Raw genomic sequence first — 12,553 nt, forward strand, 5'->3', positions numbered from 1 at the left:
GTTGGATCCCCTGCTCCAGCAGGACACGGGGACAGAAATGAAGCCGGGTGGGGGACCCTGCCCTCTGTGGGGTAATGAATCACCCTCTCCACAAGCCATATTTTAGGGTCTCTCCAATCAAACCACTCAGCATGGGAGAGCAGCATCCCCACAGGGCTGCCGCCTCCCAGGAGCTGTGTTGTGGGGCAGGGGATTGGGATGTGGCTCCCCCATCCCAAGTGCAGCTGTGAGAGAAGAGGGATCCACTTTGGGTTTCTGGTCACTGGAGCCCAGCATCCTCCTGCCACAGGTGGGATCAGCCCTGTGCAGCCCTCTGTCCCCCTGTTTTCGGGGCTCCTGCCCCCAGTCCTGGGCTGAGTGTGAGTGTTTACTCGCTGCCTTTCTCACCGCTCGCAGCGTGGCAGGAGTTATTCAAAGGCGGGCGGAAGCGAGCGCAGCAACTGAAACAACAATGAAAAGGAAACAGAGCTCGAAAAATTCTCCGTTCATAAATCAACTGAACTGCAGGTGATCCCTGGGCAGGAGCGAGCTGAGGAAGAGACACGGCTCGGCTCGGCGTGGCCAGCAGCCAGGCAGGCTCCGGCCCCYCAGGCAGGGATGGGGGAGGCAGGGATTTTCCAGGGTGGTCCCGAGTGATGCTGGGGTCGGTGTCCCTGTCCCCAGGGCTGCACATCGGGGACTTTGWGGCAGGTGAGGTGCAAGCTTCGCTGTTTTTATTTTTATTTTTGTTATTACACAACTGGGTGAGAAAGGTGAAGCTGCGCTGGGTGGAGCGGGCTTGTGGGGTCAGCATCACGTGCACATGCCTGCTTTTCAGGCCAGAGGAATGCAACCAGCCCAGGGAAGTGATGGAGTGCAGGGACCATGCCACAGCCCCTCGTAGCCAGCAGAGTGGGGGTACATGGTAATTTTGGTGCYTGAGGGGGKGCAGAGCAGGCCCTGGCTCTCTATTCACCTCCACGCCTGCTTTTGTAGGGTGAAATGCATCACAGTGGAAGCAGAGGAGACAAAACAGTATGGATGACCATGGCTCCAGTCTGTGGCTGTGCCATGGGAGAYGCTGGGGTTAATGGGAGATGATCCAGGGTTCTTGGCAGCATCAGGCCATGGCTTCTTGCTGGGATCTCATAAAGGCTTTTTCCTCCTTAGGAAATAGAGCTGCCGGATTGGGATGGGCTCCTCAGTGCTGGCAGCAYTGCTGCATGGGCAGGGGATTGGTATTGTTGGATAAATGGCCCCCTCCTGCCTCTGGTTGTGTCCTGCAGCATCTTGCTGTGGGCAAGATGGGGACCAGTTTGGACAAATGCAGCTGTCCCCTCCTACTGTCCTCTCTGCCAGCCCCTGTGAGCCGAGACTCAATTCTGGGGACACCAGAAGGAACTTGTGCCTTTGGGATCAGTGGATGGCCCCGAGGATCAGGCTGGTGGCAGTGGGCTGACCTTAACAGCAGCGGAAATGATCCAGTCATGTTCCCTCTGCAGTTCCCCGCACTGGGAAAGCCAGGAGAGATTGCATGTCCCACTCTGCTGCKATCCGTCCTCCTGCCTGTGATTTCCCTGTCAACTTGTCTTTCGGCAGAGCTGCAAAACTGGGAGACCACCGTAAATAAATCCTGTGTCTTTAAGCCATTTTGTACAGTACAAGAAAATGCACTCGTTGAATTACAGCTTTTTAATCAAATACATGTAACCATGTCACTTAAAGTGCTCGCGAAAAGCAAGGAAAAAAAAAAACCCCAACACAATTGGAAGAGCACGATATTAAAACCAGCTGCCTGCTTACCCCCACCACAGTTAATAGTTTTTGAATGTTCTGAATGAGAGAGAAACCAGAGCCAAGCTCCACTTTCATGTCCATCTTTCTGATCAAACCCTGTCAGACGGGGGGAGCCGGGCAGCCTGGCACAGAGGCGGGGGATGCGGGAGGGCTGCACTCCTTCTCCTGCTGCTCTGCCCATCCCTTTGGGGCTTTCTCCCCGTGGTGATGGGATGTGGGAGCCCATGGTTCTCCTGCAGGCAAAGCAGCGCTGTCTGAATGGGACCCAGCCTGGAGATGGCAGCACAGGCTGCCCAAGCCACGTGGAGGTGAGGGATGCTGCCCTGGGACATCACTACCATGTTGTGTGTCCCCTTCTGGCCAAATTCAACCCAACCCTACCTCCTGATGCCTCTTGCTGCAAGCTGGCATCACCGCTTGTCCCCCTGAGGCACAGCAGTATCTGCAGCATCCCTTCCTCTGAGCGGTCCGTGGTGTCACATCCCTGTCCCCYGTTCCCTTGGGACACACATGCCAGGACCACCTCAACGCCTGCCTCCGGCCCCGCTGGCCACCGACCCCCCGCCCAGCACAGCCTGCCAACCACCCGAGCTGCGCAGTTCCCCCGCAACGTGGACCAATGCTCATTAAGCATGAGGCAGAGACCACCAAATATGTCAAAACACACTTAAAATTTATTGTTTCATACCATACGTTTGAGTCTCTTGAACGCCGGCCAGTGTTTCTCCCKCTCCGCGATGGGGCCTATCTGCTGTCACCGACGCTTCGCGTATATGTATAGCCCGCTTGCTTGCTGGTTTTTTCTTCCTCCCCCTTCTTTCTTTAAATGCAAAATACAAACAATTGATGGAAAATGTACATTTGTTCCATATGGGACGGTCGGAGCGTGGAGAGGAGCCAGCAGAGTCATTTTTAGGCAGACTCCTCTCTCCAGCGGATGGCTGGATGGCTTCCCAGAACGGCCCCGCGCGGCCTGGCCTGACTCTCCTGACGAGCTTCAGACGCTCTGTGACGCTCCCACGATGGTGGGGGGGACGTGATTCAGTTCYCTGAAGGCCTCAACCCCCCTGGGGCTGCCGGGCACAGGAGCAGTGAGATCTTTCCACCAAAACTGCTGCAACATTCCCGAAGAGTTGAGCTTGGTTGCATGGGAGGAGATGGGGTGACTTGCTTTAGGACTTGTATAGGAACTCGAGTTAGGCTGGTTGTGTTGTTTTGGTTTAGGTAGGCTCAGTCCAATTGGTTGGGTTATGTTGGGTTAGGAAGGCTCAGTCCAGTCGGTTGGGTTCTGTTGGGTTAGGTAGGCTCAGTCCAGTCGGTTGGGTTCTGTTGGGTTAGGTAGGCTCAGTCCAGTTGGTTGGGTTCTGTTGGGTTACGTTGGGTAAGGTTGATTGGGTTGATTGGGTTCTTGGGATAGGTTACATTGGATTAAGGTTGGTTACGATGGGTTAGTTTGGTTGGGTTGGGTTGGTTGGGTTGGGTTCTTTGGGGTTGGGTTGTCTGGGTTGGGTTATGGTGGTCTGTGCTGGTCTGGGTGGGTTTGGTTTTGTTTTGTTGGGTCATGCTGTATCGGTTGTGTTGGGTTGTGTTTTTTTGGGTTGGGTTGTACTGGATTGGGGTAGGTGACCTTTGGAGAGCAATCCCAACCCTTCCATGACCCTTTGGCCCATGGGTGCTCCTCTCAGAAGAGAGGCACAAAATGGTTCTGACAGATGTTTTGGAGCTCAGTGAGCAGAAGAACTCAAACTCCCCCAAATTTCATACAATGAGGATCCAAACCTGCATCCTTTCATGGGACCTGTCCCAGCACGGTGCTGGGTGAGCTGATGTTGTGTGGGGGTCAGGAACTGGGGATCAGGGGTTTGTGATGGCCCTAAGGCATGGGAGGGAATGTGAGGGCTGGTGATGGCAGTGCCGGGAGCCATGGGGGCACAACCAAAGCTCCACGAGGGATGCAGAAGCTGAACTTTGCAGCAAGAAAAAAGCTAAAGGGTTTCAGGCTGAGCAGATTTCCCAGGGCACATTAAGGACTCCTCACTGGCTTATTTTCTTTTCTTTTGCAAAACCTGTAATATTTATGATATCAWGGTCCCTGTGCCTTGCAGGCAGCTGCCCTGCCCTGCCTGCAGAGAATTYCTGCTGCCAGGAGCAGAGCTGGGGAGGGCACTCAGCCTCACCCGAGTGTTCCTGCTGCCCAGAAGCTCTGGGCACGGTGCAGAGGAAACGGGGCCTTTCCTGTCTGCAAGGAGCACTGAGATTTCCAAACATTTCCTTTCCCAAACTGAGCTGTAAAGAAGAAAGTTGGGGAAGGCTTGGGAACTTTGYTTCTGCTTGACCAGGAAAGGTTGTTCTGGGAACATTTGAAACAGTTTTTTTTGCATTTCAACCTTTTCCCTTCATTTAACCTCCCACCACAGAATGCTTTTACCTCTCCAAAGGCTTTGCTTCTCACAAAAAAAAAACCTGGAAACTTTTTTTTTTTTCCAGTGTGCTTTTTCTCGAGTCAGGAAATGTTTTGGAGCTGTTTCCCACAAATAGGTTTGGTGTTGATAAATCTTTTTTTTTTATTATTATTTTGTGAAAGAGGGGGAAAAATATAAATCCCATCCCTCAGTCTAGAGCAGCTGCCTGGTGCCACAGTGGGGAACCAGCACAGGCAGCATCTTCTTTTTCCCACAGATCCCCCACAMCGAGCACCCAAAATACATGGACCAACCAAGAGGCTCTAATTCCTTGTTAACATCCAGCTGGGATGACTTCATCRAGGCTGTTATGTCAGTGTTCCCGCCCCGATGGTGAGCTCCGGGCTGGGACGGCGGGGGCTACCCCGGAGCTGCCGCTCGCCACCCCGCGCATCCCGCTAGCCCCCGGCTCTGCCTGGCCTCAGCCTCGGGAGCGGCGAGCCCGGAGCGGAGCTGTGCCGGAGCTGAGCCCTGCCGGGCCGGGCTGGCTGGCACATCAGGTTTTAATATTTGGGTGGGTGATGTCATCGAGCGCTCCGTAACGCCGTAAAAAAACCAGAACCTCTATAAAGCTGATCGGTGAACCTCCAGCAGAACACACACACACACACACACACACACACACGTGTGTGCACATGGACATGGACAAACACACGTGCACATGGAGGGGTGCACACATGCAGGCGTGGAGATGCACATTTGGATGCACCTACAGACATCTCCACAGACAGATACACGCGTGGAAACACATGGATACACACGGATGCACACGCAGGCTCAAACATGCAAAGGAGCAGCAAAAAAGATGCACAAAAAGGGGCAGCACATACACACATGCACACACACATGTGTGAAGTGCACACACATGATGCATGCACACATGCAGGCACACGGATGTCCAGGGATGTGAACACACACAAAGATGCTCGCACACATGGATAAGGCACACAGGGATGGATGTGCACATGGATGCACACAGGGATGCAGACACACATGATGCACACCAATGCTTGCACACGTACAGGTTTGAACACGGAATGTGTTGGGACACACACAGCTCCGCTCGTAGGGAGAATCCACTGTCCCACCCTCCCAGGGGACACAGAGCAGATGCCACCTGCCCATAATGACCGGGTAGGACCTGGCATCGCCTCCCCCTCTCCCTGCAGCCTGGGAAAGCYGGCAGGATGGGCTGTCAGGTTTTCCATTTACCTGTCAAGTACCTTCTCCATATTTCTGCCGTAACGACCTGCTAAAAGCCCCTCGCTCCTCCTCCCCAGCCCAAARCCATCCGGCCCCGAGCTTTGGAGAGATTAAGTCATAAAAATCGGAAGGGGCTGTGCAGTAACAGCCCCAGCCTGAGCCATAACGGCAGTGAAATCATCCCCAAACTATGTCAGCTCCAGCCATTTCCAGTYCCACGTCACACCTGAGCCACCGGCGTGCAGGGAAAGAAAACACTGGGGGATGGTTTCCTGGCCCCAGAGCAGCTGTAACGGGACAGGGGCAGCAGAAAGATAAAAATAATATATATGCCAAAAATACATAAAATATTGAATATACATTAAAATGTTACATATTAAAAATATATAAAAATAAAATCTAAAGTATACAAATAATACAGATTAACACAGAACTAATATATAAAATGTGAAATACCATATGAAATTATAAAAGTAATATGTAAAATTAGTGGTGTGGTTAAAGCTCATCAAGGACCCTGCAGCCCTCCCAGGTTCAGCTGAGCTCTCTGCCCTCCTGGTGGAGCTGGATCTGCCCTGGTACTCACCAGTCTCACCAAAATCGGGACTTAGGGAGGGACAAATCCTGTCCTGGCCATGGCTAAACCATGATGCTACAGCACTGACATTGTGGAGAGGTGCCTACCCAAACCACTGCTGGGTGTGTACCAACACACACCAAGTTGGTTTGGGACACTTCTTGATAAAGTTGATGTCAAAACAGTGAGTTTAGGTGAAAAAGGCTATGTGGAACTGAGTGATGGTAGGAGGCAGCATCCTTCAGAATCTGGCACAGRTCCTTCTGCCTGCTGCTATCTGCCCTGGATTTTTTCCTCTCTTCTTTCCCTTCTCTTTTGTTTCCCTGTGACCTGGATTGGGGCTGGCTCAGTGAGATGTGGCTTCCACAACAGCTGTGGCTTCAACATGGTGTATCCTTGGAAGGGGAATGAGCATCCATCGCAGCTTTCAGTRGCTGCTCTAGCCCCACAGCAGCATCCCGGTCCATGAATCACAGAGTGGTTTGGGTTGGAAAGAACCTTAAAGCTCATCAAGTCCTACCCCCTTCCACAGGCAGGGCTGCTTTCCATCAGACCAGGTTGCTCCAAGCYAAATCCAACCCKGCTTGGAACACTTCAGGGATGGGGCATCCACARTTTCTCCAGGCACCCTGTGCCAGCGCATCACCACCCTCATTCTGAAAACTTCTTATATCTAAACTGACCCTCTTTCAATCTGAAAACCAGGGCGAGCTGGCACAGCCTGATCCATGGGGAAAGAAGGGAATTTCTGCTGCAGAAAAGTGACAAATTTGTGATGGACAGCGGCCCACCCCAGCACGGCTGGGCAGCTGGACCGTCCTGCTCATCGCTGCTTTGAACCACAGGAAGTGACCGCATCCTCGCCTGGAAGGTACCTGGAAGCTGGGGGCTGGAAAATAACTCAGGGCTTTCTTCTTCCCCCCCTCCCTCACCTCCTTCCTCCCAGGCCGCTTCGGGGAGCGGAGCGGGATGGATCCCATAGCCGGCTGCTTCCTTTCATAGTCATCGGCGGCGGCACAGGATGCTTCTCATTTGGTGTTGTGTTTGTTTGCTGCAGCGCGGGTTCTGGCACCCGCCGGGCGCCCGCCAGCCCTCCCGTGTAGGTAGTGAGGTCATTTTTCCATGTATTCCCCCTTTTTACATACTGTATATGGAAAGACAATGAAGCGCCTTTGTGGCGTTCCATGGGAACGCGTCGCCAGCCCCCGGAGTGGTCCCGTTTATTAGCGCTTCACATTCAACAACAACAACAAAAAAAAAAGTGAGTCAGGATTGAATCCTGTTAACACTAATGTGAATTTAATTTAGGAGAAGCTTGAAAATTAATGTCATTTGTTAAATATCCATTTCCCCTAAAAGGCAATTCTTTGCCAACAACAACAACAAAAAACCCTCTCTTCTATTCAATTTTTTGAAATTTTTTTTTTCAAACGGCCTTTTTTGGTGATATCAGCCTGGTTTAAATCACTCAGCGCTCAAGGAACGGATGCCACTGGGTTTTAAGCAACAGATTGTTGTTTCTCCTTTTCAAATTGAACAAAAAAAAACTCCCTGTAAATCATAAAGTGATTCACAGGAGGGGGATGAAGCTCCRGCAAAGCACCAGCAGCTCCGAGCAGGATCCGGCTGGGCATGGTGACGGCTCGGCAAGACCTGCCACTGCTGGAGCCGGGAAGCAGCCAAGGAAGGCCAGGAGGTGGAAAGGCTCCCGTACTTGGAGTTTTCTTCCAGCTCTGAGGATTGAGAGAAGGCGTCGGAGCAGCCTGGCTCTAGTTTTGGGGGGTTTCATGGGAAAACAGGGTGAGCCGTGGGGACCCCACATCGATGCGCTGCCAGGCTGACAGAACAATGACCACAATGACCACACCAAGGCTCGTTTTGGAGGAGGATATCACATGTTTTATTATATTTTAATCTGAGAACAGCTGCTTTTCCTGCAGGGATCATCTCCGGGCGGCACAGCGCGGTGCTGTGGGGTGGCCACCAGGCCCCATCCCATCCCATCCCATCCCATCCCATCCCATCCCATCCCATCCCATCCCATCCCATCCCATCCCGAGCCGATCAGAGCCGCGCTCGCGGAGCCCGAGGCGGCTGACGGGGCGGGCGGGCGGCAGCTTGGAAATTAATACATTTGCCAGGTTGTCAAAACATTAATCAACGGATACAAAAATCTGGAAATGGTTGGGACAACATGTATTTGCGGAAAATATGTGTTCACACAACAAGCACACAAGATGGGAACAATTATATGAAGATGTTTTAATAATTAACCAGAATAAAACAGTTTGCTCTCCATACAGTTCTAGACAATAAAAGTGTTTGCAGTCATATTTTTCTTTTGTACAAAATTCCAGTCAGTTGTTCCTCAATATTTACATTATCATTCCCTTTTCACAAAATATCTCTTTTTTTCCCCCTTCTTCTTTTTTTTTTTTAAATCCAGCTTTGCTACATAAATGCTTTAGATCTCATGGATATCCCTTGATTTCTTTTAAAAAAGTCTAATAAAAAAACCCCAAAAGACATTAAATACCATTTTATATATAAAAATGCTTAGTAAAAATATAGTTTTGTTGCCCAATTAAAATATATTGCTGAGAATACAGTAAAAACTGTCCTAAAGCCCACCCCTAATGGGCGCCGACTCTTTAACAGCCCTGGCAAAGTCTTCCTAAAAGTTTTTCCCCCCTAGAAGTTCTCCTGCCCATGGGTTAAATACTGGGGACAGGTCACTTTGGCTCATCCTGGTGTGATTGTTTCAGGCAGGATTTACTGGAATTGGCTTGAAAATGCCCCTTGGAGCTGGCGGGAGCTGGAGCAGTGCCCTGCCGAGGGCTGGAGCGGGGAGCACGGCGGGGAAAGGCATCTATCTGTGTTATATAGTTATACGGTATATCAGTGAGTTCAGCATGGTCTGTCTCTAAAAAAAAGTTTTTWAAAAAAATCAAAATAAAAAAGAACGAACAAGTAAGCGATGCATTTAATGAGATACTCTAAATATGATGGAGCTCGTGGTTAAAGGAGGATGGCTTTTTGTTTTTAGAGGAGAGTCGGGGCTCTCCTGGTGAGCGCATTGGATGGTGGGGTCAACCTAACCGGTGATGCAGGGGCTATAGTAAACAGCACTGCTGGCATCGGACAGGGCAGATATCAAACTGCTCTCCTCGCAGGAGATGCTTCTAGGAGTCACTTTGGACAGGGAGACATGGTAAGGGAGGCCCGAGGCTTCGGGACGAGTCCTGCTCATGTTCAAATACTGGTCAAACTCGTTGCGGTCAACGTCTGTCCAGAGCTCGGTTTGGTTCAAGTGATCCACGCTCTCCATGTGGTGGGCTTCGGGCGGGGGCGACAGCTGGCCCAGGTGGGCAGAAAGCCCGTTCTGAGTTCCCGAGCACATCTGGTTGTAGTAAAGGCTGGAGGGATGGGGAGTCCTCATGGCGTCGGCCAAGTGYGAGGGGGTCTGCGCGTAGGGCACGGCCACGTCCCGCCCCATGCACTTCTCCTGGGGAAACTCCATCTGGTGATGGTGGTGGTAGCCGCGAAAGGGCATCATGTTGCAGTCATCCTGCATGTGCGGAGGGAAAAACGCCGGCTCGGTCTGTTCCAAGACATCCAAGGGAGACATCTCAGGAGTTGGCAAGCCATAGTTTTCAATATCCGACCCCATGGAGTGGAGTTCTCTGAAGTGGTTAAGTGGGGGAGGTTGGGGGTGGCCCGGCTGGCTGCCGCCATGGTGACTCATGCTGAAGTTGTCACTGCAAGGCTGGGAAAGGTTATGCAGGAGGATATTGGGTTCCATCCTCTTGATTTTCTTGGCTTGCTTCTTTCTCCTTGGGCGGTACTTGTAGTTGGGGTGATCCTGGAGGTGCTGGATTCGCAGCCGCTCTGCCTCTTCCACGAAGGGACGCTTGTCGCTGGCGCTCAGCGCTTTCCATGACTGGCCTGGAAGAGGAAAGAGAAGCTCTGTGACAGCGGCTCAGCCACCCAGCACTGGCCAGGGCGTGGGGACACTGAGGGAGAGGCAGCCCAGGGGTGAAGGGATCCCACAGATGGCCTGGCACGTCAGAGTGGTCTCAGTGCTGGCACAAGGAAGGGTTGGGGAACGGGGTCCCAAGCCAGGCTGTTCCCTTGTCCCAGCAGCGGGCTCGGGCAGCGCACAGCACTTCAGTGCTGTGGGGAAATGGGGATACGTGAAATGAGAGCCCCTGTGYCAGGGCTTGGGATTCTGCCTCCCACTGCCCCTTGGTTCAGCCCACAGTCCCTGTTCCCTGCATCCCGCATCCACAGCCCGCAYCTCTGCAGAACAAATCACCCGTCCCAAAAACTCACAGCACCATATCCTGAATCCCACAACCCCACACCCCGCAGACCCGTGTCTCTGCATCCTGCTGCTCTGGCTGGCCATATCTTGCTTCCCGTAGTCCCGCATCCTGCAGCTCCATTTACCCATATCCTGCTTCCCGTGTTCCCACATCCCGCATCCTACAGTYGTGTATCCCGCATCCTGCAGCCTGTATTCCCATATCCTGCATCCCTGCAGCTGTGTACCCCTCAGCCCTGTATCTCTGCATCCCGCAGTCCTGCTTCCCTGCATCTTGTGTAAATGCAGCTCTGTACCCTCGCATCCCAAAGCTCCTCATTCCCACATTCTGTAACCCCACATCCCACAGCCCGTGATCCCACAGCCTTGCATCCTTATAGCCTGCATCCATGCAGCCCTGCATCCTTGCAACCTGCAACTGAGTAGCCCTTCATCCCATATCCCTAAAGCTTGCGTCCCGCAGCTCTTTAACCTTGCAGCCCATAGCCTTGMATCCTCCAGCTCTGCATCACACTGCACCCTATCCCAGCTCCCGTGTCCCCATATTTTTGCAGTCTGCATCCCTCAGTCCTGTACCTCTAGAGCCTCGCTAGCAGAGCCCCATATCCTTGCATCCCACATCCCACTGCCTTGTATCCGTGCAATCTGCATCCCACATCCCTGGACTCTCACAGYGCACACCCCAAATCCCTGGACCGCYTCATCCCATGCTTCCAGCCCTGAATCCCTGCACCCAGGCAGGGCATGTCCCTYGCTCTGTATTCCTTCATCCCATTGCCCTGGACCCCTGCAGTTCGCATCTCCAGCCTTGTATCCCTGGATCCCACTGCCTTGGACTCTCAGAACCAAAACCACGTATCCCTATACCCCAACATCCCGAGCTCTGTACCCCTGCATCCTGCAGCCCTGCACTCTCGCATCCCACRTCCCCAACCCCATACCATCTGTACTCCTGTATTCCCACACCTCCTCAGCTCGATCCCCTCCCCATCCCACAGCCCTGTACTCTGAATCCCAGCCCCACATCCCCACATCCCCAGCTCTGTAAGGCTCCATCCCACAGCCCTGTACTCTGAATCCCCAGCCCCACATCCTCATGTCCCCAGCTCTGTAAGGCTCCATCCCACAGCCCTGTACTCTTGCAGCCCTCATCCCCTGCCGCACCCCTGCGTCCCCAGCCCCGTAACGSAGCATCCCCGCATCCCTAGCTCCACACTCCCGCATTCCCAGCCCCACACCCCCCATCCCCGGCAGCCCCATCCCTCCTCCCGCTCCGCTCCCGCTCACCCAGCATCTTGCTGAGCACGGCGTTGTGCAGGTCGGGGTTCTGCTGCGCCAGCCGCTTGCGCTCATCCTTCGCCCAGACCATGAAGGCGTTCATGGGCCGRCGGATGCGGGAATCCTCGGCGGCCTTGCCCTCGGGGCGGCCGGCCGGGGGGCTGTATCCATAGCCCGGCTCGGGGCTGGGCGTGCGGCTGGGGGCCGCTCCGGGGGCCGCTCCGCCGGGGCCGGGGCCGAAGGCGAAGCCGGGCTCGGGGCTGGGCGTGCGGCTGGCGGGGGAGGCGGCTCCCGGGGGGCGCGGGAAGGCGAGCCCGGGCTCAGCGGCCGGCACCGCGGCGGTGACCCATGAACAGTCGCCCCGGGGTTGCGATATCTCCTCTCGGCAGTAGTTAGACTCAGATATATTCATTCCAGCTGGACAGCACTTTGTGTCAGACCCGACCGGGTGCCGGAGAGAGAATCGGGTCCTGCCGCGTCCCACCGGGTCCAGAACCGCCGAGCAGCCGCCCGCCGTTCGCTTCCCTCGCCTGCCTTCGGGGGACTCGGGCTCTCTTGCGTTTGTTTTGGTTTCTTTTCTTTTTTTTTCCCCTCTCYTTTTTATTTTTTTCCCCCTTTCCCCCCAAAAAAAAAACTTTTGGGATGATGCTGGGCTGGAAGGGGCAAAATATAGCCGGGCTGGACCAATCAGAGGGACGAGGGGAGGAGGAGGAGGAGGAGAGGGAGAGGAGGAGGAGGAGGAGATGAGGGGGAGGAGGGCGAGGAGGAGGAGAAGAAGGAGGAGATGAGGGGGAGGAGGAGGAGGAGGAAGGGGGGCGTCCCCAGGCACCAACAGGAAGAGCCACCCAGGGAGAGCCGAGCTGGGATCGGTGTGGACGCTGCTGCCCCGTTCCCTTCTGTCCAAGGAACGGGTTTATTAATTTTTTCTCCTTT

The 12,553-nt window shown here is 53.8% G+C and overlaps 1 protein-coding gene across 1 annotated transcript; it reads right to left on the minus strand.

Annotated features, from left to right (window-relative positions):
- Nucleotides 1-8,054: 8,054 nt before the first annotated feature.
- SOX18 (SRY-box transcription factor 18) lies at nucleotides 8,055-12,265 on the minus strand. Its single transcript, XM_057366093.1, has 2 exons — nucleotides 11,630-12,265; nucleotides 8,055-9,963 (listed from the first exon to the last, which is right to left on the minus strand). The coding sequence occupies exons 1-2, from the start codon at nucleotides 12,030-12,032 to the stop codon at nucleotides 9,113-9,115; spliced, it is 1,254 nt and encodes a 417-aa protein (XP_057222076.1). The 5' UTR covers nucleotides 12,033-12,265; the 3' UTR covers nucleotides 8,055-9,112.
- Between the last annotated feature and the right edge of the window lie 288 nt (nucleotides 12,266-12,553).

The sequence above is a fragment of the Malurus melanocephalus genome, unplaced genomic scaffold (genome assembly GCF_030028575.1).
Source record: "Malurus melanocephalus ecotype Western Australia unplaced genomic scaffold, MMel_1.1 scaffold_59, whole genome shotgun sequence".
Classification (NCBI taxonomy): domain Eukaryota; kingdom Metazoa; phylum Chordata; class Aves; order Passeriformes; family Maluridae; genus Malurus; species Malurus melanocephalus.